Source organism: Sceloporus undulatus, chromosome 1 (genome assembly GCF_019175285.1).
Source record: "Sceloporus undulatus isolate JIND9_A2432 ecotype Alabama chromosome 1, SceUnd_v1.1, whole genome shotgun sequence".
NCBI classification, from domain to species: domain Eukaryota; kingdom Metazoa; phylum Chordata; class Lepidosauria; order Squamata; family Phrynosomatidae; genus Sceloporus; species Sceloporus undulatus.
The window spans coordinates 71,295,094-71,322,023 of NC_056522.1; the positions used below are offsets into that span (position 1 = coordinate 71,295,094).

The 26,930-nt window shown below is 41.1% G+C and overlaps 1 protein-coding gene across 1 annotated transcript in view; it reads left to right on the forward strand.

The window, feature by feature from the left end:
• Positions 1–8,818, forward strand: part of URB2 (URB2 ribosome biogenesis homolog) — a 28,515-nt gene extending 19,697 nt beyond the window's left edge. Inside the window, exon 10 of the mRNA XM_042444074.1 lies at positions 7,843–8,818. Coding sequence (XP_042300008.1) covers positions 7,843–8,040 — 198 coding nt within the window. The 3' untranslated portion in view covers positions 8,041–8,818. The remainder of the gene's footprint in view (positions 1–7,842) is intronic.
• Positions 8,819–26,930: the final 18,112 nt, after the last annotated feature.

Sequence of the window (26,930 nt, forward strand, 5' to 3'; positions counted from 1 at the left end):
GGAAACCTTGTCAAAGGCCTTACTGAAATCAAGATATGCTATATCCACAGCATTCCCTTCATCTACCAAGCTGGTAATTTTATCAAAGAAAGAGATCAGTTTGTCTGGCATGACTTGTTTCTCTGAAACCCATGTTGACTTTTTGTGATTATGGCATTGCCTTCTAGATGTTCACAGACTCTCTGTTTAATGATCTGCTCCAGAATCTTTCCTAGTATTGATGTCAGACTAACTGGACGATAATTGTTGGGATCCTCTTTTTTTCCCTTTTTGAAGATATGGACAACGTTTGCCCTCCTCCAGTGCTGGGATTTCACCTGTTTTTCAGGAGTTTTCAAATATGATTGCCAATGGCTCGGATATTACATTTGCCAGTTCTTTTAGTACCCTTGGATGTAGTTCATCTGGTCCTGGAGACTTAAATTCATTTAGATTAACAAGGTATTCCTGTACTATCTCTTTACTTATTCTGTACTGAAATTCCCCTAATCTGTCCTCTGCTCCATTATCCTCAGGTTGAGCACCCTTTTCCTTTTCTGAGAAGACTGAGGCAAGGAAGGTGTTGAGTAATTCTGCCCTTTCTCTGTCCCCTGTTAGTATTTTGCCATCTTCTGCCCGCAGTGGCTACCATTTCCTTCTTCTTCCTTTTGCTGGGGACATATCCAAAAAATCCCTTTTTATTCTTTTTAACCTCTCTAGCAAGCCTGAGTTCATTCTGCACTTTAGCTTTTCTGACTTTACCCCTACACATGCCTGCTATTTCTTTGAATTCCTTTTTCGTGATTTCCCCCTTTTTCCATTTCTTATACATGTTCCGTTTCAAACTTAGCTGGGTTGAAAGTTCCTTAGTCATCCATCCTGGTTTCTTGAGACACCTCCCGTTTTTCTTTCTCACTGGAACTGTTTGAAATTGTGCCTTCAGTATCTCCCTTTTGAGGAACTCCCTTCCATCCTGAACTCCCTTCCCTTTTAGTATTTCTGACCACGGGATCACCCTAAATACTTCTCTAAGTTTACTGAAATCCGCTCTCCTAAAGTCTAGAATGTGTCTCTGACTATGCCTGGCTTCTCCTTTCCATTGTATAACAAACTCCAGGAGAACATGGTCACTTCCACCTAATGATCCCACCACTTGTACCCCATTAACCAAGTCATCCTTGTTGGTTAGGATCAGGTCCAAAATAGCTGACCCCCTTGTTGTCTCTTCCACCTTTTGGACCATGAAATTGTCTTCCAGGCAAGTGAAGAATTTGCTAGACCTTGAGGATTTTGCTGAGTTTGACTTCCAGCAAATATCAGGATAGTTGAAGTCACCCATCACTACTACATCTCTCTTTTCTGAATGTGTGGTCATCTGTTCTAGAAAGGCATCATCCAATTCCTCCATCTGACTTGGGGGGTGTGTGTAGTAGACTCCCACCGTAACATCCTTGTTGTTTCCCTCCCCTTTAATTTTTATCCAGATGCTCTCCACCTGGCTTCCATGATTGATGTCCTGGATCTCTTCACTGGTGTAAATATCTCTGACATATAGTGCTATTCCTCCTCCTTTCCTGTTTGGCCTATTTCTCTTAAAAAGGTTATACCCCTCTATTTCCACATTCCAATCATGAGACTCATCCCACCAGGTTTCAGTGATGCCTATTATATCATATTTGCTTTGTTGTACTAGGAGTTCGAGTTCATCTTGCTTATTTCCCATGCTCTGTGCATTAGTGTAGAGACATCGCAGACCATGGTTCCCTTTTACTTGCTGCTTGTGCAAGTTTATTTGCCTCCCACTGTTGGGTCCTTGCACTTTTTTTCTTGTTTCCTCTATGTCTGTTTGACTATTTTCGCCATCCCTTTTGCCTTCCTTAATATTGTCTCCCTTCCCTACGGAACTCAGTTTAAAGCCCTCCTGATCAAGTTCTTGAGACTGTTGGCAAAAACATTTCTTCCAACTGGTGTGAGATGCAACCTGTCCGTTGCAAGAAGTCCCTCCTCATGGAACCGCAGCCCATGATCAAAGAATCCAAATTGTTCTTGGCGGCACCATCTGCGAAGCCAGTTGTTCACATCCGCTATTCTCCTCTCCCTTCCTGGACCGTGCCCTTCAACTGGCAGAAGAAACGAGATGACAACCTGTACATCCATTCCTTTCAGCTTCCTACCAAGCGCCTCGTAATCTCTTTTGATGTTCTGCAAGCTGTGTCTTGCAGTATCATTGGTTCCCACGTCGACCAAAAGGAAGGGGTATTGGTCAGTAGGCTTGACCAGTCTTGTCAGCCTCTCTGTCACATCACGGATCTTTGCCCCTGGAAGACAACACACCTCTCGAGACATCTTGTCAGGCCTACAAATCACTGCTTCTGTACCCTTCAGCAAAGAGTCCACCACTACAACCACACGCCTCCTACGAGGTTTAGCAGCGGCTGTTCCCTTGGGTGGGACTCTCAGGCTTGCTTGCTCTGTCCCTGAAGTCTGTCCATGCTGCTCTTCTTCATCCTCCTTGATAAGGGAAAGAGCTTCGAATCGATTCTCTAGCTGCAAGCTCCCCGATCGATCCCTTCTTGGCCTACTTCTCTGTGTGACATTCCTCCAGCTGTCTGCCTCCTGTGTATGTGAACTGATCTCCTCGGCTGTAGCATCTTCCTCTGCGTGGTATTCATCCAGGATTTTTAGTTCTGTTGTGTCCAGGAAATCCTCCTGCTCCCTAATATGCTGAAGTGTAGCTACTCTGGACTCCAACTGCTGCACTTTCTCCAAGAGGGCTACCAACTTGCACTTGGTGCATGTGAAGTTCTCCACTTCTGTAGGCAAGAAGACAAAAATCCCACAAGTGTTGCAGGTGACTGCCGTGGTTCCGTCAGTGTCCATACTGAAAAGTCTTAGGAAATTACTGGAACAGGACTGTGGGCTTCCTCCTGAAAAAAAGTCTCCTCCAGAAAACACCAACATTAAAGCTCCTGATGTTTCAACAATTTGTGGCAGTGAGCTCAATCAACTCTGCCTCTGCTGTAGATTTCAATGGCTGCCCAGCTGCCTCTCTCCTCCTCCTCTCTGTAGCAGGAATTAATTAAAAGTAGCTCATTATTTGTAACATGTTATTCCAAGCTCTGCTTTGTCCCCATTTTACCTCAGAATTGTGGATGAAAAGGTGGAAGGAGCATTCTAAGTTTGTATACAGGAGTCAGCTAACATGGTAAACATTTCAGATGAATATGCAAATGGTCTAGGTATTTTCAGGCTGTGATTGTGTCATATTATTTCTGATTCAATGCTTAGAAGCTCTTGTGAAGTGATAAAGCCATGTTTCTGTCACTTAGGAGAAAAAGAGAAATGCAGAAGAACCTAACATATAGAACTCTTTCTTCAGCCTGGTGAAGAGAAGTCTAAAGGGTGACATGATTGCACTCTTTAAATACCTCTAGAATTGTCCCAAAGAGGAGGGTGCAGGTTTGTTTTTTCTTACCTGGTAGGACCAGGTGTAATGGTTTTAAGTTCCCAGAGAGCAGATTTCAGTTGAACAATAGAAGGAACACCTTGACAGTAAGAGCTGTTTTGCAGTGGAACCAACTGCCTAGAGATGGTGGAGTCTCCTTCTCTGGACATCTTCAAAAAGAGGCTGGACAGCTACCTGCTGGGGATGCTCTGTTTTGAGGTTCTGTAGTGAGAAGAGAGTTGGACTAGGTGGCCCTTGGGACCCCTTGTAACTTTATGATTCTCTCTCTACCATGGTGGGCAAAATGTGGCCCTCCAGATGTTATTGGATAATAACTCTCATCATTCCTCACTACTGACGATGCTAGCCCAACCTGATGCAAATTGTAGTCTAGGACTGCACCCTCCATCCCTGTTATACATGAACCTAGGTGAGGTGGGGAAACTTTGAGCCTCCATGGGATTTGGTATACAACTCTGATTAGTCATATCCAGCATGAACAATGGTAAGAGATTGGAGAAATTTTAGTCCAAAACTTCTGGAGAGCCCTGGGTTAAGGAGTCAAGAGTTATCTAAGAGGAAGGCTGTGTGTCATGTTCATTTTAAACCCTGTCCTAGTGTTATCACTGTTTTTAATGAAGTTGCTGGTTCCTCTTCTCTGTTTCCCTTTGGCTCTGTCTTGAAATATTGAGTATCAGAATGGCAGCTGACTCCAAGTTCTGATGAAGGAAAGTTTTTGCAAGAGGAAATAATTCATAAACATAATTGCTGGAAACTCATTAACATAGGACTTCTATAAAGATGGACCATTCAATGATAGCCATTTTATGATGACCCAGAATGGTACATGCTAAAAATATTCTTCGAAAGCAGTTCTTTCTCCACCAACACTGTCATAATGATTACAAGTTTGCCTCATTAGAAATGAATTTAATACTTGCCTGAGGTAGCAAGAGGAAAGCCTGGATTTTAATGACAGCTTCTAGTTTAATTTCTGTCAGTGACTCTAGGAACTCAATTTGGCAGTATGAGACTAATTTGGAAAGAGAAGGAAGGAGAATATTTCTGTGGCAAAAATAACATGATCTCCTTTAGATTCCAGTCTCAGCAGAAAGATACTGCCAGGATTGACCTTTTACTGCAGAATTTGTGTCAGTTACAGGAAAGACTGGAAGAACCAACTAGTTCTCGATTGAGGAAGGGTTGTTCTCAGCTCTGCCTTCAGCTTTGTTGATTGGTGGATTTATGTCTCTTGATTTAAGAGGATAATATAGAATCAATTTATATCTTGGCTGTGGAGATAAAAGGAGAGGATGCATATGAGTAGCACTTTCACAATGTGATGCTTTGCATAGTCTTTCAAAAGTAAACATAATTGAGTTAATTGGGATTTAATTCCGTTTATATGAGTATAAGATTGGAGCCTTGGTGTTGGAATTAATGTTCTTAAAGCAAAGTGAGTTCAGCAAAATGCAACCGCTTGTATTCTAACTAGGTGTCTGTGTCATGTCAAGTTTATTACATTCCACAAAAAGCAGAGAAACAAACATAAAAATACAAATTGTAGATTAAGATACATCAAAATGTGTGCAAGCTTTCTATAGAATATAAATGTAGTGGTGTTAATGTATAAAAAATAATCTCAAACATGTCAAAATATTGACTCAGATATCTAGCACCAGTGCTGTTTAGAGACAGGGTCAAGGTGGAGCAGAGGTTCCCACCAGCAGGGGGTGTGGGGAGACAATTGCCTCTTCATCAGATCAATTAGGCCTTTGGGAACACAAGAGTCTGGTGAGAAGGAAGGATCAGTGAATGTTGGTATGAGAAATGCCCTTACTGGGTATACCCTGATCAAAGCCCATTTAGCAGCTCTTCAGGCCCCTACTCTGATCTAGGGGTGACAAACATATCATGGAGAGCAAGTCTTTCATTGTGATCAAAACCAGCTCAGTAAATGTATCTCTTAATGCTGAAGCAAAATTTGCTGAAGTCATTGTCAGTCATCACAACTGGCATTTCTCATTCTTGTTCTTTCTGCCAAGCAACTGATTCTCTGGAGGTTAAGCGACCACAGTGGTGTCACTAGGATTGGTGTCAACCAGTGCGGTAACTCATGGTGTCACACACACCCCCATTGACCTCCCATTTCACACTATACAGAATCCTTAGTAATGCTTTTTTGCACTAATATTACTCGTAAATTGTAATTCCCATATACCACTAAGTGGAATGCTAATATTTGTGACATAAAGAACAAGCAAAATTAAAATGATACCTTCAAATTACAATATCATATACACAACCTAAATGTATTAACATATACATAGTGAAGATTTGGTTAAAATGTGATGTTTTTAAAGAAAAAAAATTAAAAGAATATTTTTAAAAACAATTCAATTTTGAAATTTGAAATCTGAAATGTAAAAACTTCTGGGGCCTCTCCTTTCTCCTCCCACTGAGCTTCACCTTACTCCCACCATCTCTTAAAGCATTTTAAAGGAAAGCAGATGAATGCCACAGCCTGTTTCTGCCAAAAGGTAGGTGTTTGAGGAACAATGGTGTCAACCCCCTCCATTCTGCCCCCCTAGTGATGCAACTGAGCTGTCATACTCCATCTGAGCCCTTTCACCCACAGTAATGTATTTGTGGATCACTGTAATTGTCTTCAGCCAGATCTGCATTGGTAGTAGAGTCTCTGCCACTCACAACCTTTCTTAGTTGATTTCTTGCCTCCTCCTCCTGGTAGGAGAGTCCCTGAGGAGAATCCCTCTATGGGAGTGTGCCTGCTGTCAGGAGGAAGTGTAGGACTCTTTGTTTCATGTGCATCTTCTGTCTTGTTCATTAAAGAGGATCCTCTTCTTAATTTTGATGACATTGATCTTAATGTCAACATAGATCTTACGGATGCAAACGTGAGCACGCAGAGTAAACTTGGAAGCCTTGTGTTGAAGATAAACAACTGTTAGCTGCCAGAGCATGCTAGGAAAACAGCTGCTAGAAGAAAGGCAAACCGATACCTGGTTTATCTCCATAGAAGCACTTTGTTTATTCTTGTTGCCAAAGACACACACGAGAACAATCAACACTATCCACCAACTACAAAACCCAACACTGTACAAATGGGCATCTGAGCTTATATATACATTTGCCATGTGGCAATCCAGCTCAACCCCTTCCTGTACAATTTTCTGTGCATCTAGGAACATCTTCCCCCTTGCAAAGATAACACAGTATATTTACATCTTGCTTCGTGCTCTCTGGCACACACTGTGATCTTGGACATCACCTGCTGGTTTGAATCCCAGCTGCAGCCAATTCCAGGCTTCTGCAAAGTGAATAACCAAAATGTTACATCTGAACATTTTCATACACTCTATATATTAACAGATCTTATGTTGCTTACCCCAAATGTAATGGTAATAGTAATAATAAGTGTGTGCATGCATGTACTTTTAAGTTACTTGTTGACTTATGTCAACCTCTTGAATTTAATGGGATTTTCTTAGGCAAGGAGTACTCAGAGCGGTTTTGCCAGTTCCTTCCTCTAAAATTTAACCTACAACATCCAGTATTCATTGACAGGCTCTCGTCCAAGTACTCCCCAGTGCTGACTGTGCTTAGCTTCTTAGATCAGAAGGAATCTGGTGCCTTTAGAGTATTTAGCCATTGACCAGTAATAATAATACCAAGCATTTATAAAGGGTATGTTTATTTTGAATATTCAGTGCTCTCATTAATCCACACACCATCTCTTTGAGAGGGGTCTATATTGCAGATGACAGAGTGGAGAGGGAAAGAGCCTCTAGGATAGCGACTTGTGTATGGGTTCCATTTGAACTGGGCTGCTATCTCAGGTGTGCATACTTTTGTTGTCTCTGTACTGACAGAGCTAAGGTTTTTTGATTTAACAAAGGCGAGTTACAGACCGCCCAAAACGGGCGGTCTGCTGCCGCCGGTTACTGCGTCTGTAACGCGCCAAAGTTTCTTTCAGTGGGTTTTGAATTTGAATTATTCAATGAAGAATTTTACATTTAAAAACCACTCATGCATGGTTGTATATGCAGACCTGAGTCTGACAAGCTTCTAAATGGGCATTGCACACTTAAAATAACAATATTTACTGGGGGTTTTAAAAATTTATTTCTAGGCTGCCTTAGAGTTCTCATATCATTTTACAGTGAAGATAGCTAAAACTAAATGGCAATAAAACACACTCCAATAAAATTGTATTTCACTTTAGTATTGAGATAGCTGACCTTTTTTCCTTTAGTCTTAACAAAATTAGGGGTGTTGCTTTTATAGTGTGAGTGACAGTCTCTCATCTTATTGCATGTGGGATAATAAGCCAATATCTGTGCTCAGCACTTTTTAATAACTTGGAAATAAGATTTAATATGTATTTGTATTCTTTCCAGGTGACTCTGCATCCAGCTGTAAAGAAACATCTCACTGAGGGAATTTACCACATCCTTGATCTTTGCCTTGAACGTGACATCAAGTTTTTAAATGCATCTCTACCTGTGGGAGTTAGAGAAGTTTTCAAGGAGTTGTATCGTGATTACAACCATTATCACAAAATTCTAAAGCAAGGGGATGAAAAGTACACGGCATGAATATCCCTGTTGCTTTGGGGCATCATGGTGGATTCTCTGTCAGAGTGATAAACACTTGCAGTTTATAAGGCTGTTGTACTTGGGTATTTGAATTGGTTCTGAATCCAGAGACAAGTCCATGGGGAACTTGGTGTTTGCATGGATAACTGTGACGATCCTGTGCTCTCCTCAGGATTGCAAGCAGAGTCCTGATTTGTTTTTGAAAGGGAAATGTTGGTAAAATGTTTGCATACTTGAAGAGCAGGAACAGGTTCTGCAGAGACAAAGCCCACTTGATATTATTAGGCTGGATTTGGCTGCATCCTGCTCGTGGTGACAGCCTTTGGGAGTCATGGAAATCCTCCTTTATGCATGCAGAGTAAGAGTGAGTCAGGATCTTCATAACAGCCCTTCTACTGTGGCAGACAGTATTCATTAATATTATACAGTAGAAGAAAAAGGTATTGTCCAAGATGCTGCATTATGAAGACATAGCAAAAATTCTGCAGGCAGAATATCTATCTCTGAATCCACCTGGCCACTCCAGCCCCGATTGCTCCTCGTTTGGTGCAGGGCTGCAGCAACTGAATGGGCTACCGGTAAGTAGCGCTTTTTTTGCACTCCTTTGGCCAGTGGCCATGTGCCATCTTAGGCAGCCACGGTAGGATTTTGACCTAATCTGGATGTGTGCCATCTGTATGTCACGTCCCCAGATTGGCCCGAAACCGACGCTTTTGGCCAAGTGTTTCAGGCCTAAAAGTCTGTCAGACATTTTTGTTTTTATATTTATACTGGGGGGGGGGGAAACTTTTGTACTGCAACTGTGCAAAATTGTTAATTACTAAAACTGATTTTTATGTGAAAAATGGACTGGTGTCTCTTTTTTCCACACACAAAGAGGAAGTATATAGGCTTCTAGAAGTATATAGGCTACCTAGCAAAGGCCTATGAGAGATTAAAGCAAAGTGGAGCAGGGTGAGTAACTTTACCTGAATCTTTGTCACATTTATATGCTGCTCTAGAGCAGTTGTGAGAACTTGCCACTCCCCACAGTTAAGTAAATCAATCCTCTTTATTAAACAAAATAACTTTATTTAAAAAACTGGAGAAGTTAACATTAAGACTTCTGCAGACAGAACTAACAATTTTTTAAAGCATAAAACAAGCAGTGATCTGTCCTGTAACTTTTCTTGATTTGCTCATAAACCAAAATACTATTGCCCTCTTGTAGTTTGCCTACCCCTCTGGCATACTTTTACTTTAAGTCTTTTCAAGTTTTCCATAAGACTGGCCTACCAGGTTCCTCCTATATAGAGCTGTGCATTCTTCAGCCAAGCAATTATTTCTCCCCATAAGAAGCACTACAACTCCCATCAACTGAACTATCAAGCTTTTATTATATACCAGCCGTATATGTCATATTTTAAGCGTATTTAAATATATAAACTGCATTACCACCATAAAATAGCAACAACAACCAACTTATGACACGGTTTAACAGAATTCTGACAGCACTGCCCATTAGATTTCCCCATTTTTCCTTGGCAGAGGCCTGTAGGGGAGGGAAAACTGAGTGAGTGGCCCAGGATCCACCTAGTGACGTTCCTTTTGAATCCATGGATCCTACATTCAAGTCTGTCACCCAGCTTTCTATATAATAGGAGTGTAATTCTTCACTGACTTCTCAGAGGAAGCAAAAGTAATTTTAGCAATTTTTCCACACTGCAAGAAAATCTAAGTCTAACTGCAATTCAGGACTACTGTGCATAAAGATATAAATTTCCATGTAGAAATATTTTCTACACAGAAAATGCTGTTTCCTCTTTTAAACAACAACATGTGAATTTTGCACAGAATAAATCCTAAAACTTTGAAGATTATTGTCTGTCCAGGATTATTATCAGTCAGGGATTCTTCTCATCGGGTTTTCTCAGTGCTGGAAAAAATTTTCAAATATTCTTTCCATCGCCACTACATAGCTTGGTTTGAACACCTTTGCTAACTACTGCCCTCTTGTGTCTGTTTCATAAAATAGTTTAATTATGAATACAGTACAGTAGATGAATTCTCATCACCCTTAAATGTGATAGCAAAACAAACATTCCTTTCCACTCATGTTCAGAAGCATTTTGGAAAGGGTGATGGAAAGGAAACACCAATGGGTGAGGGGCAAAGGAGGAAGAGGAGTGGCACAGATGACAGGAGGAATTGAAGATGCCCCTCTGAGGAAATGTGTCCCTTCTCGGATTCAAGTATGACGGCTATAGTGAAATGAAGTTTATTTCATTTGCGTGTCCAGATGTCATAATCATACAGAGGGATTCTTATGCTACAACTCCCATGAAGAAGGATTTAATCTGCCATCCATTGTTGTTTTGCTTTCTTTTTGGCCAAAGGTATCTTTAAATGATGGGTACCGAAGTGAAAATACATGCTTTCTCGATGCAGATCCTTCCCTCACATTTATGTCTGTTCTAAAATAAATCATTATTAATCTTTATATTTTCCAGTTATACGTGTTTTCTGCATGAAGCATTCCCATGGCCCCAATAGAATTACACAGCAAATTTTAAGCTGAAAGCACATAGACATTCCCTGTTGATGTTCATTAGTGGGAGGAGGGAGTGTCTTTCACAAAATGTCTCTTAAAATAAATGTATATGCAGGTTGTTCACTTGAAAATATACTTAAAACTGTAATAATAATACTGTTTCTAACATATAATTTTATTTCTACCACTGAGTGAATGTTAACACCAAACAACACACACAGAGAAACTAAAAGTGTTAACTTCTTAGTTGGGTGTGGGAATTGGTAGGCTACAGGACATAAATATGGCAGCTGCATGAATTTCATAGAGATTTCTTAGTCAAGGAGTATTCAGAGGTCATTAGCCATTGCCTTCCTCTGAATTTTAGCACCTGATATTCCTTGCCAGTCTTCCATCTAAGTTCTGTTGGACATCCTATTAAACCTATTGCAATATAACACTTTTCTCACAAGAGGGAGCCATTGTCAAAAGTCCACTGACTGGCAGCAAGGATGCAGTGCAAAATTAAATTCCATAAAGAACACAAGCCCATTGTGAAACAGCATGAGACAGAAATTATCCAGTCTTGTGAAAATCTCTCCCCCCCCCCCCCCATTAGCACTTTAGTAAACAGAGAATGGTAATATTAGAGGGCAGGAGATGCGGGGGCGGGCAGAATGGATGGATGAATGAACCCTGAAAGGGAACTCTTGTACATTAAGAGAAACTCTGATGCAAAATAGCTTAAGGCTGGTGTTTGGCTTTTGTTTGGTCTTGGCCAGTTTCCAAATTGTGGTGGTGACAGTCATGTGGACCCACATTTCCCAGCATGTCTTTAGTTAGACTTGTTTGTGCCTATGGCTAAATTGGACTATAAAGGATGATGGTTTATCAAATCTTGGTGAAGAAGTGGTGACTGACAACTAGTGGCTATGAGGCTGGTTGAAGTCTGGCCTTTATCTCAAGCTTTCATAAATCATCTCAGCCCCAAATTTGGCATAACAGATAAAGAGATAATATTGGAAAATGTTATTTATTTGAATCATTTTTGTCTTCCTTTTTCTTCCCAGGGCAGTCAAAGAAACTAAGAAAAAAATTAAAAGAGTTCTTTCTTTCTTTCTTTCTTTCTTTCTTGGAGTACCTGAGGCCAGCCCTTCTAAGAAGAAATTGATTCACACAGCTCATTTGAAGGTTCAAGAAACAACTGGAAACTGTTTGTTATTTAATATATTGTATTTTTCCTTTTGGAAGGGATGAGGAGACAAGTGTTTGGGACTTTTCTGCTTCAGGTGCCAAAATAACTCGATCAGTCTTACATACTCTGTACCTAACTTGGGAGGAAGGAAACTATTGATTGCTTTGCCTCTGGCAGCAAAAAATATCTTGGGCCACTCCTGTGCCTATGACAATAATTGTATTTGTGGTTAGAACAGGTGAGGATAGTGGAGACAGCTGATCTCCTCTGAGATTTAGTTCAAACTTAAAAGGTACTGTTCAAGATGCTGAACTTATTTTGGAGATTGTGTTCAGTACCGCAGATGCCTCTTTTAAAGGTTGGATTAAAATCCAGGGCAGTTTGACCATCCCATCAGCATGGAAGCCTCCAGGTATCAGTGGGTTAGAGCAGACTATTAGTTCATCTTATTTTCCCCAATGACCTCTTTACAGAGCCACGTCACCTTCAAGAACTAGAAGTATTGTGGAATGAGACCATAAGGGAAAGCCATTCCAGGGCATCTGTCCCAACCCAAACACCATCTTCCTGTACTGCAAATGTGGGAAACCTTTGGCTCTCCAGATGTTTCATCTACAGTTCCCACAACTGGCTCCAAAAACACTTTTGCTCCCTCTAAACCAGAAGGACAATGTTGGATTTTGACTGCCATAAGCCCTTGTTGGGTCATGCTCATAGTCTAAAACATTTAGAGTGCCAAAGTTTCCTCATCCCTGCTCTGCTGCCTGTTGCAGGCTTCCCAGAGCTGATGTCTTTTAGAATGTTTAAGTGTGCATTTTTCATCAGCCCCAGCCAATGATCTGAAATTCTAGGAACTGTATTCAAAATATATGGGAGGGGGCAACAACTGGAGGAAGAGTGACCTATTGAGTTTGATTAGCCCTGCAGAACACAATGGTGTTCCTTTCTTTTATCTTTCTCCAGAGATTGCTCTCCTCCTCCTCCTCCAGCACTACTGGGGGGAATTGAAATGGACTTCAAAACGCTTTTGTACATGTGTGTGAGAAAAAGACATGGAGAGAAGAATGAATAGACGGAGTGTAACACTTTTAAATTGCTTTCTGTGTGTGTTAACCCTTGTACAACTATCCTTGGACTAAGACCAAATATGACTGTGAGATGAGTTTGGCAAGGACGTTTTCAGGTGGTGTGTGCAATTGGTCTTCCATTTTTGGTCTTTGCACTTTATGAACAGTGGGTGTCCTGCAAGCATAGAATTGGAGAAAAACAAAGCTGTTTGACTGAGGGAAAATATAAATAGCAAAAATCAATGATAACACAGCACAGTGAGGAAAATGCAAAGATTTGGCTGCAACAGCTGATATTTTCATGGGTTTGCCAATATAATTGATCGAGAATGGCCAGTGCTTAATATTGGATAAAATCATATTGCCTGTCTAACAGCTGACTGGGAAAAAAAAGAGGAATTAGAGCACGCTACTTGTTTGCCTTGTACGTGTGTCTCTGACAGATGAAGTCTGCCTTTGCCAAGATCATTGTCCATGTTTGAGGGGCTTTCTATATAGTTTTGGGACAAAAATGATCTGAAAATTGAGCTATAATTACAATATGTATATAGGGGTGGGGTGGGTTTTTTTGAGGCCACAAAACTGAGGTCCAGGTGCTGCATGTGGCCTGCAGGCTGCACTTTGCTGATGTCTGGTTGTGAACGTGAATGCAAAAGAGGGCTGGTTCTACTGTTTGGCAGACAGTAGAGAAAACTATCTCAAGCAAGAGATGTCAAGAGGAAGCAGTCCTCCTTAAATTGGCCTCCTGCCCCTGGATGCAACAAATGATGTTTTACTGTCCCCATTGTGGAAGATTCAACTGCCAGGCTTTTGTATATGGAAGTAGGAAGATGCCATCTTGTCCTCCTCAGGCAGCTAAATGTGAGTAGAAAGGTAACGTTGAGGCTTAGTCCATTCAGCAGCTGTGGACTGGGTCTGCAGCCTTTGAAAAGCCAACTTTTTTCTCTGGACTTTTGCACACGGGGAAAATTAGAAGGGTAAAGCGGTCACAATGCAGAGTCATACAGGGCATTAGGGACAATTTCGCAATTGTTTTTCAGACCGCTGTGCACAAACCGGTCAGAATCCAGACAGAAAGTGAGGTGAATAGGGGAATAAGCATTTTCACAAAAATACCATGTTTTCATTTCCAGTCATTCACGAATTTGTTCTCTTCACGTAATAGCAGCAGTCTGAAAACCATGTCCCTGATTCCCCTTGTTCCCAGATTTTCCAGGGTTCCTTGCTGTGCCAAGAAGAGAGAGAAAGCCTTGTGCTTAAAGGGATATATGCACACACTCACCTCTTTCCCTCGTGTGGCTGGTCTCCTCCTCCTGCAGCAGGGAAGAGCTGGTAGGAGAACGAGAGAGGGGATGTTTTGGAATTCCTGCTGGACAGGAGGGAGGAATGGAACATATGTCCTGAAAGAGGAGGGCATCTGGGAGTTTCCTCCCTCAATGAAATCAGGCAGGTTTATGGACCAGCCCCGCCCTCCTTCTCTCTAGTGTGTGTGTGTGTGTGTTTGTGTGTGGTTTTAAGGGAGTTTGCAAAGGAAAACCTCAGCCTGCCTTCCTCTGAAACAGCTTCTGGGGCAAAGAGAATTTCCCTCCCCATTTCCCTTCCCTCTCTGGAGGGTGTGTGTGTATGCACTTGTGGGAATGACAGTTTGAAGCATGCACAAAAATGTTATTTCCAAGCTAGCAACGGAATTTGCCCTTATCTGTCTGAAATGCAAATTTGCTTTCGACCCACTTTCTTGCCTAAGTAATGGGCTTTTAACCCTTTGTTGAGCTCTGTGTGTGATAAGCATTAGCAAATTTGCTTGCTTTTCCGGGATGCCAACACTAACCATTTTTGGGATGGAAGCACATAGGTCTCTGTGTGAAAAAGTCCTCAGTGCTCTTTTTGCCTTTTAGCGACTAGTATGAACTAGCCAAGAAACTAGCCAAGATTTTTCTGACCAACTTCTTGGGATAGGATTCAACACATTAGATAACTCTTTTAGTCCAGATGAAAACATAGAGCACTAAAAACGCCTGACATGGAAGCCGTCAGAAGGTACAGCAGAGAGGTACCTACCTTATGGGGTTTTCTAGATCAGGTACCAAAATAATTGGTCTTTTGATTTTTGGGTGGGGTATGTTCTTTTCTGTCCTTCCTCAGGCAGCAAAACAAGTTGGTCCTTCAGGAAAAAAGACAACAAAAGAGGACAAATATTTGCTTAAAAATCTGCACGTTAATTTATGTCTTTATGGATGTGTGGAAATAATTGTAACAATTGAAATGGAACTATAGAATATCTCATTAAAGTGGGGGAGATTGGAACAAGTGACCAGCCGTCAGTCTGATGCTGCCTAGGGCTTCTTTCACACTACACAGCACTAACAGCTATAGCCAGAGCCTATGGAATCCTAGGATTTGTAGTCTGGTGAGACACTGGAGCTTTCTGTCTGAGAATCCTAAATATTCCTCCCTAAACTTCATATACCAGGATTCCACAGGACAGAATCATGGCACTTTAAGTGGGATCATAGGTCCCATCCACAATGCAGAAGTAAAGTAGTTTGACACCACTTTAATTGCCATGACTCAATGCTATGTAATTCTGAGATTTGTAGTTTTGTGAGATACTTAGCTTTCCATGCCAGAGACCTTTGGTGGCCCCCACCAAACTACAAATCCCATAAATCCATAGCACTGAGCCATGGAAGTTAAAGTGATGTCAAACAGCTTTATTTCTGCAGTGTAGCAGCAGCCACAGTGCTTCAACTGTGTAGTGTGAAAGGGACCCAGATTCTAACTGATACTGGCAATGATCCAACCATTTTCAAAGAGGCAATTTTACACAATCAGTGTGGTGATATATGACACATGGCACAACCATGTAGTCTTTTCTTCTGTAGTATTGCTATCTGATTTTTGTAAGCAGAGATCATTACAGAGAGAGGGACATGAAGGCTTGGCTGAACTAGGGCCACAAATTATTAAAACCCAATGAGAATGATTAGCAGAAGGGGACTAATAGTGTGGTGGCAACCTACCCCAAGCTTAAGGCCTACTCTCAGAAAAGAGAAAGGAGTGATGGGAAATTTCCATCCCCATATCACATGAAGAATAATCTTTCAAAATGCCCCCTCTTTTTGTGCCACATTACTCTGATCAGATGCCAATGGCTCACCATAAAGATCCATCCATATCTTGCTTGAGTTTTTGGTGATTTAAAGGGATGTGGACTGAGTAGCCCTTCAGACAGAGAAACACTGTGAAGCAGAAGATTGTTCTCTTGACAGAGGACTTCCTTCTATAAAATAGGACATGTGGCCAGCTTACAGCAGAATACCCACAGAGCATTCTATCCTAGAGTGTTTGAAGTAGCAAAACAGTGCTAGTACAGGCACCCATCCTTTCTCCAACTTCCTAGCTTGGTTTTTCTCATTAAAATGCATTCATTCACTACTGACTCCTTGCCCTCGATCATGCACACATTAATCTTCCACTTATTTCAGCTGCCTAAGCCTCTGGCTAAGGCTTTTCAAGAATGTGGAAGAGTGTTTTCAAGGGAGGACAGGTATGTAGATGAGAATAGCTATTAACTTATTTCCATATTCTGACATTTGCAACTTTGGTAGCTAATTATTTAATAGCCTGATTTGGCAATACCTGCCTCATGAGAATGAATCTGAGAAAAGAAATATGTGCGTACACCTATACCCTTCACAGGCTCACAAAGAGTTTATTGGCCCTTTGTACTCTGGAGAGCTATGTAGTGATGTCTAAGAGATTTTAAAAGCCTCTTTATTTTCTCTTGCAGTTATTTCTTTTTAAAAGAAAGGTTATTTTACCACTGCCTGGGCCAAACCAGATCCTTATACTTCATCCCATTTATCATAAAGAATATCTATCCGTGGTGTTTTTGCAGTCTTCTCAAAGGAAAGAAGAGAGTGGACCCACAAAGAAGCTCCCTATAATTTTATGCTGGCACAGATGCTGAGTGATCATCTTTTGTATGCCTCTTTGCTTGCTTATCGGCTGATAATATGATGTGCGTGGGCGCTATTGTCTAGAAATTGTTTGTTCACTGGCCTACAATGGTTGCTAGCTCCTATCCACCAGGATGAGGAAACAAGATGAAAAAATAACTGGAAGAAGGAGCCTTGGGGACTCCCAGCAGAAGCTCTTTGCTTTGTGTGGAAGTGGAGGGGGGTCAGACTGACAGTGCTTTAGGACAGGCAGCAGCACTGTCTTGTCTGTTTAGATCTCTCATTCAAAAGGAAACTAATTCCTTCAAGGCTGCCCTTGGAACTTCTCGGGGCCAAACTAGACTTAATGCTGAATTTTTTGCATTTCATCTTTTTTGTATTTCATCTGCAGGGGTTCTCATAGTGCAAGGAGCATAGTCGGGGGAGCTGATCTATTGAGACTGCAGCACATGAGAGATGGAGTTTAACCCTTTCCTGTCTTGCTGTGGTACTGAGGGAAAACCATCCTCTGAAGCTAATATTTGCTCTGGGTGCCAATAGGGTGGTTTACTCTCAAAGGAAATATGAGCTTTAGAAGATAAATTTTCTGCAGAGCTACACCAGGAAAAGTGAAGGTTAAATTAGTGCTTGGTGTCTGAGGAGATCTCAATAATTACTCCACAATTTGGAATTAAGTTACAAATAACTAGGGAATTGTATGGATTTGGGTTCAGTTTGCAAACTTGCTTTTCCCCTGTGTGCATTGTGGATTACTGCTGAAACCGAAAAATGTGCAACAAGAAACATATCACTAATAGCAGCTTGATTCAATTGCATCCTGTGAAGATGGAGCTGGAACAGGAGATTGTACCTTCAAGAAGAGTGTTCTTGTGTGGATCATTCTCATTCTCATTGTTACTCCATTCAAAAAGGCGTATTTCGAACAAGAATTTGCTGTTTGTGCTTTCAGCTAAGTAATCTAATATTTTTAAATTCCAAGTAGATAATCAGATGGCTTTTTGTAATAATTTTACTATTCCTATAGTGTGGGGAAAATTTAGAGGTGTTTAGCAGTTAAGAACAGATGAGAAGCAAAAGTAGAAAGTGACAGAAATAAAATCAGAAGCTTGAATGCATCTGTTCAGTGACTTGAGTGAAAGAACAAGGAAAATAATATAATAATCAATGCAGAGAAATAGGAGATGACAACAAAAAGGTGGAACAAGTGATGCTTTCCACAAGATCCAAAAACTCAAAAGGGAAATTTAAATCAAAAACAGAGATGCTCTGCATCCAGGAGGAGAACACAATGCATGACCAAGTAGACACAAAAATATGATGGAAATAATAAATAGAAGAACTGTATAATAGAGCTGAAAGGGTGACAGATTCATTTGAGGGAGAACCATATGAAGATGAACCTCCAGTTTTAAAAAATGACATGGAAACTGCACTGAGAGCAAATGTGAGAAATGAAGAACCAGGAACAGATGGGACACCAAAAGAGCTGCTTCAAGTTACAGAAACAGAATCTACTCTAGTTCTAACTAAAGTATGTCAACAAATATGGAAAACAAAAGAATCGCCCACAGACAGGAAATGTTCAATATATAGTCTGATCCCCAAGAAAGGGGCCACCAGGGATTGCAATAATCACAGGAGCATTGCATTAATTTCCCAAGCATGCAAAATTCAACAACAAAGATTTTTACTATATACGGAGTGGAAAATGCCAGATGTCCAAGCTGGATTCAGGAAGAGAAGAGGCACTAGGGATTATAATGCAAACATACATTGGATAATGCAGCACACCAAAGAATTCCAGAAAAAAGTCAGCCTGTGATTTATAGATTATAAGAAAATATTGCTTGGTAAAATAGAAGACAGTAGGAAAAGTGGAAGACAGCCCTGAGTCTGCAAGACCTGAGCAGGGTTGTTGATGACAGGGGGTCTTGGAGGTCTCTGATTCATGACATCACCATAAATTGAAGTAGACTTGATGACAGTTAACAACAAAATGATCATTACTTAGGGGAAATTTTACAATTCTAATTGTAACTATACAATTTCAACTGTAATTGTAACTCCTATAAAGAGCCCTGGTGCCACAGTGGTTAAATGCTGATACTGCAGCCACAACGTTGTAACTTTGATCCTAGAGGAGGGCTCCAAGATTCAGCCAGCCTTCCATCCTTTCGTAGGTCAGTAAAATGAGTACCCAGCTTGTTAGGGGCAATTGGCTTACACATTGTAAACTGCTTAGGGAATGTTAGTTCACTGATAAGCTGTACATAAATGTACTTGCTATTGCTTTTTTGCTATAAATACTTTTAAAAGTAACTCCCAAGCTCTAATTGCCTCCTTCCTCAGCTGATTCTATTTGTTTGTACAGTGGGGAAACCATATTGGTAGGCTTCTGATCTGATATTTCAACCACCAGTGGATCACCACACTTTGTATTATTCAGTGGTGGCAATGGGAATGCACACATGCCAAAGCATGCATGGTCATTTGTTGCCATTGAATAATATAAGGTGTAATTATCTGTACTTTTTGGCATCTGGGGGGGGGACCCCCACAAATATGGAGGGTCCACTGTATCAAAATTTGAACATGTAATGCAAAGGTGCAGATAAAGCCACATCTAGGGCTCATTCCCACTTACATTTAAACTAGTTTGGGATTCGCCTTCACTTTGTGTTGGTAAATTGATTCCAAAAGGTCTGTCATTCCCACCATGAAAGCAGATCTTTTCATTATGTCCTTGTAATCACTTCTTTTTTGGCACGACTGTCATCCTCACTAGTTTGCGCCACTTCAAAATGTATGCCAATCATCTGTGCATAAGCGACAGCCTGGGCTCTGGGTGGGGTGAGGGTGCTGGCATCCTGGGCTTCTTGGCTGGTCATCACTCAGGTGCTTCTCCCAAAGAGGTGCTCAGGAGCACAGTGCTAAAACCTTCAAAGGGCTCCTTGGCATTTATAGATTAAAAAATAAATAAATTCAGAGAAAATTTAATTCATTGGTTTTGCAACTACTTGCCTTTGCAAGTAGTTGCAAAATCAATGAATTGAATTTTCTATTAAACATGCACCCATAGGTCACACCACAAGCCAAAATGCATCACTGAGGGGGGGGGGGATGGTGGATCTACCAAAAACTGAGGAGGGATGGTAAGCACCTCTCTGCCATTAGTCTCTCCCCTCTAGAATGATGTGATTGAGATCTATCCTTCCCACTTGTTGAACACACTTCAGAATCGATCCTTTCCAAAAGAACCAACCAAGAACTAGTGTCAGGAAAGAGCGGGTTTTTTACGTTTCCCTCGCTTCATTACGATTGAAATGGATCACACTAGGATCAGAACTGGTTTCAAATGGGAATGATGGTCATATAAACTGATTGGTGATTTGCTTTAAAACATAGTGGGAATGAGCCCCTACTTTGGCCAACACTAGCCTGGAAAGTAAGGAAGATGTAACAATACTTTTACTCCTCCCTTGGATATACTTCTTTTCATTCATCCTATTGTATACAAATGATTTTGTCCTTGATCTTAGAATCATAGAAATGAATACCACTTAGGACTGTAGAAGTATACAATTGGAAGGGATCTTGGAAATAATTCTATTCAATATGCTATGTACAATGACAGCACAGTTATAAATACTGCTGTCAGGTGGTCTCAGTTTAAGTGTCTCTATTGAATGAGAGTCTCCATCTCCCATGGCCTTCTGTTTCTCAGCAGTACTATCATTAGACCAGAGTTTATCATGTTAAAAAAAAAAAAAACCTTTACATCCCAGCATCTACCAGCCATGTTGATTATTATCCATGCTGAATAGCAGATTATAAGAGCAACAGTAAGGCTGCATCTGCGCTGCAGAAATAATTCAGTTTGACACTACTTTAACTTGAGCTATGGCTCAATACTATGGAATTCTGGGAATTATAGTTATGTGAGACATTTATCCTGTGTCAGATAACTCTGGTGCCACAACAAACTACAAATCCCAGGATTCCATAGGATAGATTCTTGTCACTTAAAGTGGTGTCAACCTGGATTATTTCTACAGTGTGGATGATCCTAAAACAGCAGCAGCAATAGCAACAACTTTTCAATCCCTGCCTCAGGCATTAAAACATTTCTATGGGTAAGCACTTTTTTAAAAATGAAAATCAAGATGGCAAACCCATGTGGATCATTATGTAGGACAATCTTATGTGCATTGTGTTATCTCTGAAATCCCCAAAAGATAACCAAAACTGTCCTGTGACCATCAACATTTTTTCATTGGTGGTACATGATCTGAGAGGTGTGTCTGTTTCCTCAAGATCTTTTGGGATGCAGGCAGAAAATGCTGGTACATATTTCTTGGATCAAGTATAAAAATGGTTGAATATCGGTTGGATTAAGAATCAGATTTTTATTTGCAAGCTGCTTTAGAAAGCATTCAGAAACACAGGCTGAGCTCCTACAGCATGGAGATGTAGTTTTAAGTTAATGGAGTTATGCCTTGATTGTGCTCCACAACCTCATTAGAGACTTATGACCCTGGGCAACTAAATGTATATTGTGCAATGAGCAATGCACAAAATACATCATTGCCCAGTAGCATGTGACCATGTGTAACTCTGATTTTGCAGCCTTGAACTGAATATGACTCTTGCAGAGTGGTGCAATAGTCCATAATAGGACTTCCACTTGCATGACTCAGGCGGGTTACAAACCGCCACTTGGGACGTTCACAGGACGTCCCATTTTAAAAAGGGGGCGTCTCTTCTAGACGCCCCTGGCTCTAATACGGACTCTGTCCGTACAATATGGCGCCGGCCGTTCCACACGGCCGGCGCCATCTTTATGTATTGGATGCTGTGCGTCCGAACATGTCGCGGCGTCTGTGACGTCGCGAATGCGCCCCTGGCGCCTCGCGACGTCACAGAGGCGCCGCTTAAAGAAGCTCTATTTTGGAGCTTCTTTTTCGGTCCGTGCGGGAGCCACGCGGTGTAGCTGCTGCGGCTCCCGCACGGAGCAAATGGCGGCAGCGGCAGACCGCCTCAAAGCGGCGGTTTATAACTCGCCTCAGTAACAGAATTCCAATCACATTAAATCTCTCTTCTGTGAACTCTTTCCCTGATCATAACATTGGCATGATGGTACATTGTTGTATTCCAGCCTCCCCAGAATGACAATTCATTATCCTTTTGCTTTCCTACATCCACTTCACCCCACCAGGCATGGCATAAAGATACAGTGGACCCTTGTCATGCACTGGGGTTTGTTCAAGAACTCCCTGTGGATACCAAAATCGGTTGATGTTCAAGCCTCATTATAAACAATTGAATAGTAAAATGGTGTCCCCTATATAATGGCAAAATCAAGATTTGCTATTTGGAATTTATACTTTTTGGGAATATTTTCAAATCATGTATGCGTGAATCTGAGGATAAAGAACCTGTGGATATGAAGGGCTGGCTGTAAATTCAGTTATGTGAGTAAGCAAACACATGAAACATACCTAAACCCCCAGGAACTGCAAGTCCTATGAACCCTAGCCAGCATAGCTAATGGTGAGGAATCATGGGAGTTGGAGTTCACCAACATCCAGAAACTCACTTGTTCTCCATCCCCACCATAAAACATTTGTAAGAAACAGTCAATGAAACTGACCCCATAGAGAATATCTTTAAATAAAAGGCTGCTTGGTGTGGGCATATAAATAACAGAAATCAATATGAACTCCATATAGAAAGAGGTTAATATCAAAGAACTTTTGCATGTGTGTCTGCCAAACATCTGACTTTGTAATTGACATCATTTTCATGGAGTTTAAGGTGGCCTGTGGTATCTGGTCCGCCAAATGCTGACCGCACATCTGGAGAATCTCATTTCACATTCTAAACTTGAGAAGAACATTTTGGAAACAGAGCTTGGTTCACTATGCCACAGAACATAATGAGCTGAACAAATGAGTTTACCAAACTAAGTAGCCGTCAATTCAGCCACATCACACATCCCATGCTGCTTTATTGGCAACCCCCTAATATGGTCTGTTGAAGTGCTTGGGTTATTCATAGAGCTTGAAAAAACTACCTCTTTGGACTACAACTCTCAGAATCTCCCAGCTAGCATGGATGCCAGCATCAGAGCAAACTTGTTTATTAGCTTTCCTGGAAAGAAACAGTAGCCCCAAGTGATAGCGTACTTTATAGCAGGAGCTGCAACCAGTCAAAAAGAGATACTCCTTCACCTTACCCTGAAGTGAGTCTTCAGGAACATCATTAAAAGAAAATTCTACTCCTCACTTCTATCAGCTTCTAAGGCCAACTTTTCACCCTTGGCTCTTGCATCCCTTTTAATCTTCAAAGTGCTTACAAACACTAATGACATTAATTAAGTGTTCTCGCCTTCCTTCCTGCTAAGAAGGCCTTTTAAGCTGAATGCATCTTTCTTCCTGTGGGCATATCTGATTAGCAATCAAATGAATAAATTTCTTACTAAATTTAATAGGTGAGATATGATGAGGAGCATGAACTAACAGAAAAAGGAAGAGACTAAGAATGATCAGCAGTTGACAGAGAGGTCACTTGGGATGCCCTTTTCAGCCTGACATCTTCTGATTTTGTTGAAGCTGCTTATATTCCAACTCTGTGCACGTTTACAAGGACAAGCAAGTCCAGCTGTACTCAGTGGGGTGTTGCATCTAAATAAGTGTGTGCATTATGTGTGTGCCACCTTGAACACACACACAGCAGCTCCTCTGAATACAGTACAATTTGTTGCTGAGCGAACAAGGATAGAGTCAGTGTGGTGTTTGAGCATTGGAGTATGACTCTGGAGGCCAGGGTTCAAATCCCCGCTCAGCCATGGAACCTCACTGGGTGACCTTGGGCAAGTCACACTCTCTCAGACTCGGAGGATAGCAATGGCACCCTCCCACCCTCCCGGCAAAGAAACTTGCTAAGAAAACCCCATGAAAGGTTTGCTTTAGGGCAGCCATATGTTGGAAACAACTTGAAAGCGCACAAGAACAACAACAAACAAGCTTAGGGTCAGGCATAACTCTTCTGCCATTAATTTATTAAGTAATGTCTCACCGTTCTGCCATCATGAGAGCCAAGGCAGCTTACTGCCTTGGAGCCCTGGTGGCGCAGTGGGTAAATGCCTGTACTGCAGCCCTTCACTCGAAACCACAGGTTGGAGTTCAAGACCAGCAAAAGGGCCCAAGCTCGACTCAGGCTTGCATCCTTCCGAGGTCGCTAAAATGAGTACCCAGACTGTTGGGGGCAAATTAGCTTACTTGCTAATTAGCTTACTTGCTGTTCACCGCTATGATCTTTGGAATAGCGGTATATAAATAAAACAAATTATTATTATTATTATTACTGCAAATGTTGAAAGCAAAAGACAACTAAGGCTGCTGCCACATTGCAGAAATAAAGCAGTCTGACACCACACCGTCCATGGCTCAATACAGTGGAATTTGGGATTTGTAGTTTGGTGGGGCACCAGGCTTTCTGACAGGAAAGGCTAAACATCTCACAAAACTACAAATCCCAGAAATCCATAACATTAAGCCATCACAGTTAGAGAGGTGTCAAACTGCTTTATTTCTGCAGTATATACACCTCCTAAAACAACTTTTTATACAAAAGTTTAAAAACTGTTAAAACAGACAATATTATTCAAAAGCAATTTTAAAATTAATTTAAAAACATTAAAAACATAAAGATCAAAGTTCAGCAAACTCCATTAAATAGATCCATCTGCATAACCAATTTAATGTCAAAGGCCTGATGAAATAAAAATAGGTCTTTGCCCAGCAGTGAAAAGAAAGCAGAAAGGGTTTTCCCTGACAGAATCAGCCTTAATACTAGACAGAGCTTGGGAAAGTTACAGCTTTGGATGAAAACTGCATGGCTAGAAACATTTCTCCAGCCAGCATGGCTAGTCCAAAAAAATGACATTCCCAAGCTCTTCAGTTAATCAGGTGGGCAGATCACTTACATCAAGCTGAAATCTTTTACATTTGTTATTCCATTTTTACTGGAAAGGAGTGCCACTTGTAGGATGTTCTACTGTCAATGGCAAAATAATTTGGTGGCTCTGAATACTATATCCTTTGACCAAAACTTGGGAAAGCTATTTTAAAACTACAACGCCAGCATTGATGGCTGGGGGATTCTGGGAGTTGCAGTCCAAAGGTAATTTTTCCAAGCTCACCTTCAGACATTACATGTCTATAGGGGATGTACTTCTTTATGGAAATCATATGGAAGTATAGACCCCATGCAGAGCATGATAAATGATTATCTGACATGCCTATTGTTATCTCTGAAGTCTCATGTAGAAAATAGAAATTATCCTGTGGCCACCAATGTTTTGACACTTACTGGGCATGATCTGCTAGTATTTCCTCATAAAGAAGTGCTTTCCTTTTTGTTGTTATTTGCTCTCTATTCAGCTACAACTTACGGCAACTGTATAAATGGGAGACTTCCAAGGCTGAATCCACATATCCCACTTCCAGTGCACAATATCCTGAACTGGTTTGACCCAGATAACATCACACCTATATTAATTCAAACTCAGATTGGTTTTGAAAGCCACAGTTCCCCCACCTTGAAATCACCTTGGGTGTTTTTATCATGTTCACTGTCTTTTAGGTCACAGTAGCTGCATGTTTTCTCTCTCTCTTCTTCTCAGCATGCATGCCAATATCCGTATATTTGCCTATCCATATAAACCACTCCAGCAAAAATTACTCCCCCAAACTGCTCCCTATGTTTCTTTGAATCTATTTCCTGCTGGGTGCAAAGGAATTTATTCTCCAATAAGGAGAATAAATTCTCTGCCTTCTTATCTGAGAGTAAGTCCCACTGAACCTAGTTGGACTTACTTCTGTGTAGGAACATATACGACCACACTGTTAATGAACCATATGACAGAAGTGTTGTCAGGGTGCTTGGAAATCCTTCAAGTGGGATTAGAGATGATCCTTGATGGTTCACAACTTGAGCCTGGCAGATGAGATATGGGCAAAGTTCATGATTGGAAGGATCCTAAAGGGTTTACCTTGGCATCCACATTTGGCAAGTGTGGTACTGTTACCCAAAAAGATGGTGGGGACTTAGGGTCCTCACCAACAGTGACATCATTTCCTTGGTAACTGGGGGAAAATAGTTCAACAGGAGGTGACTTATGGGGACTTTCCACCTATGTATAGCAGTAGTAACTGCAGAGAGACTACAATTTCAACGAATAAAATGGTTTTATTTGGACCTGTGCAAAGGTGCACGCAAACACACAATTCTAATGAAAATTTAGAACCATACAAGGCTAGCAGAAAGAAAGGTGTGAAAGGTTGGCTGGCGAGACATTGAGGATAATAATTACCAGTCCTGAAGATAGGTTTATTGAAGATGGAGTGGGGCTCACACGCTTTATCTGGCCCTTCTGTTTCGGGCCTAAGTCTAGCTTCTTAGCAAAAACCTGTCAGGCATGGAAAACACTAACAGCAGTAGTGATACCATCAGTATAGCCTCTTTCATCTCAGGAACACATATTCCCACCACCACGTCCACTGAAAGACAGTGCCATGGTGGGGTTTTCTCTACAGGAGTGTTGTAATATTTGAAGCAGAAGTTGTAAAAGTTACCTTTGTTGACTACAACTTCCAGAATCCTCCAAGCAGCATGATTAGTGGTGATAGTGGATGGAGGCTTCTGTTAGCTGTAGTCCCAAAAAATTAAATTTTATAAACTCTACCCTTGACTTGGGTGGGCCATTTGCTGAGCACTTCAAATACTACAGTGTTTTGGGCCAGACATGTGTTATATGCATTACTTCTCCTTTTTTCCCTTGGCTTTTCCCTTCCTTCCTTAAAAGAAATTTACTTGATTAACATATCCTCCAACATTTCACAGACGAAATCAAAACATATAAGGCTAGGCAGCATCAGAGTGTGATGTGGTCAAAATGGCAAAAGTTATAAATGAGGAGGAATACACAAGATAGAAGAGGCTGCAGCAGTTTCCTCTACTTTCCTCCCAGGTGAATTGAGTGAGAACTTCTTTTGCACTTTGACCTCAGTTTGCAGCAATGGAAGTAAGCTGAGGACAAAGGGAGAAAGTGGGAGGAAGAGACATTTTGAAAGCTGCTGAAAAAAATGGACAACAGA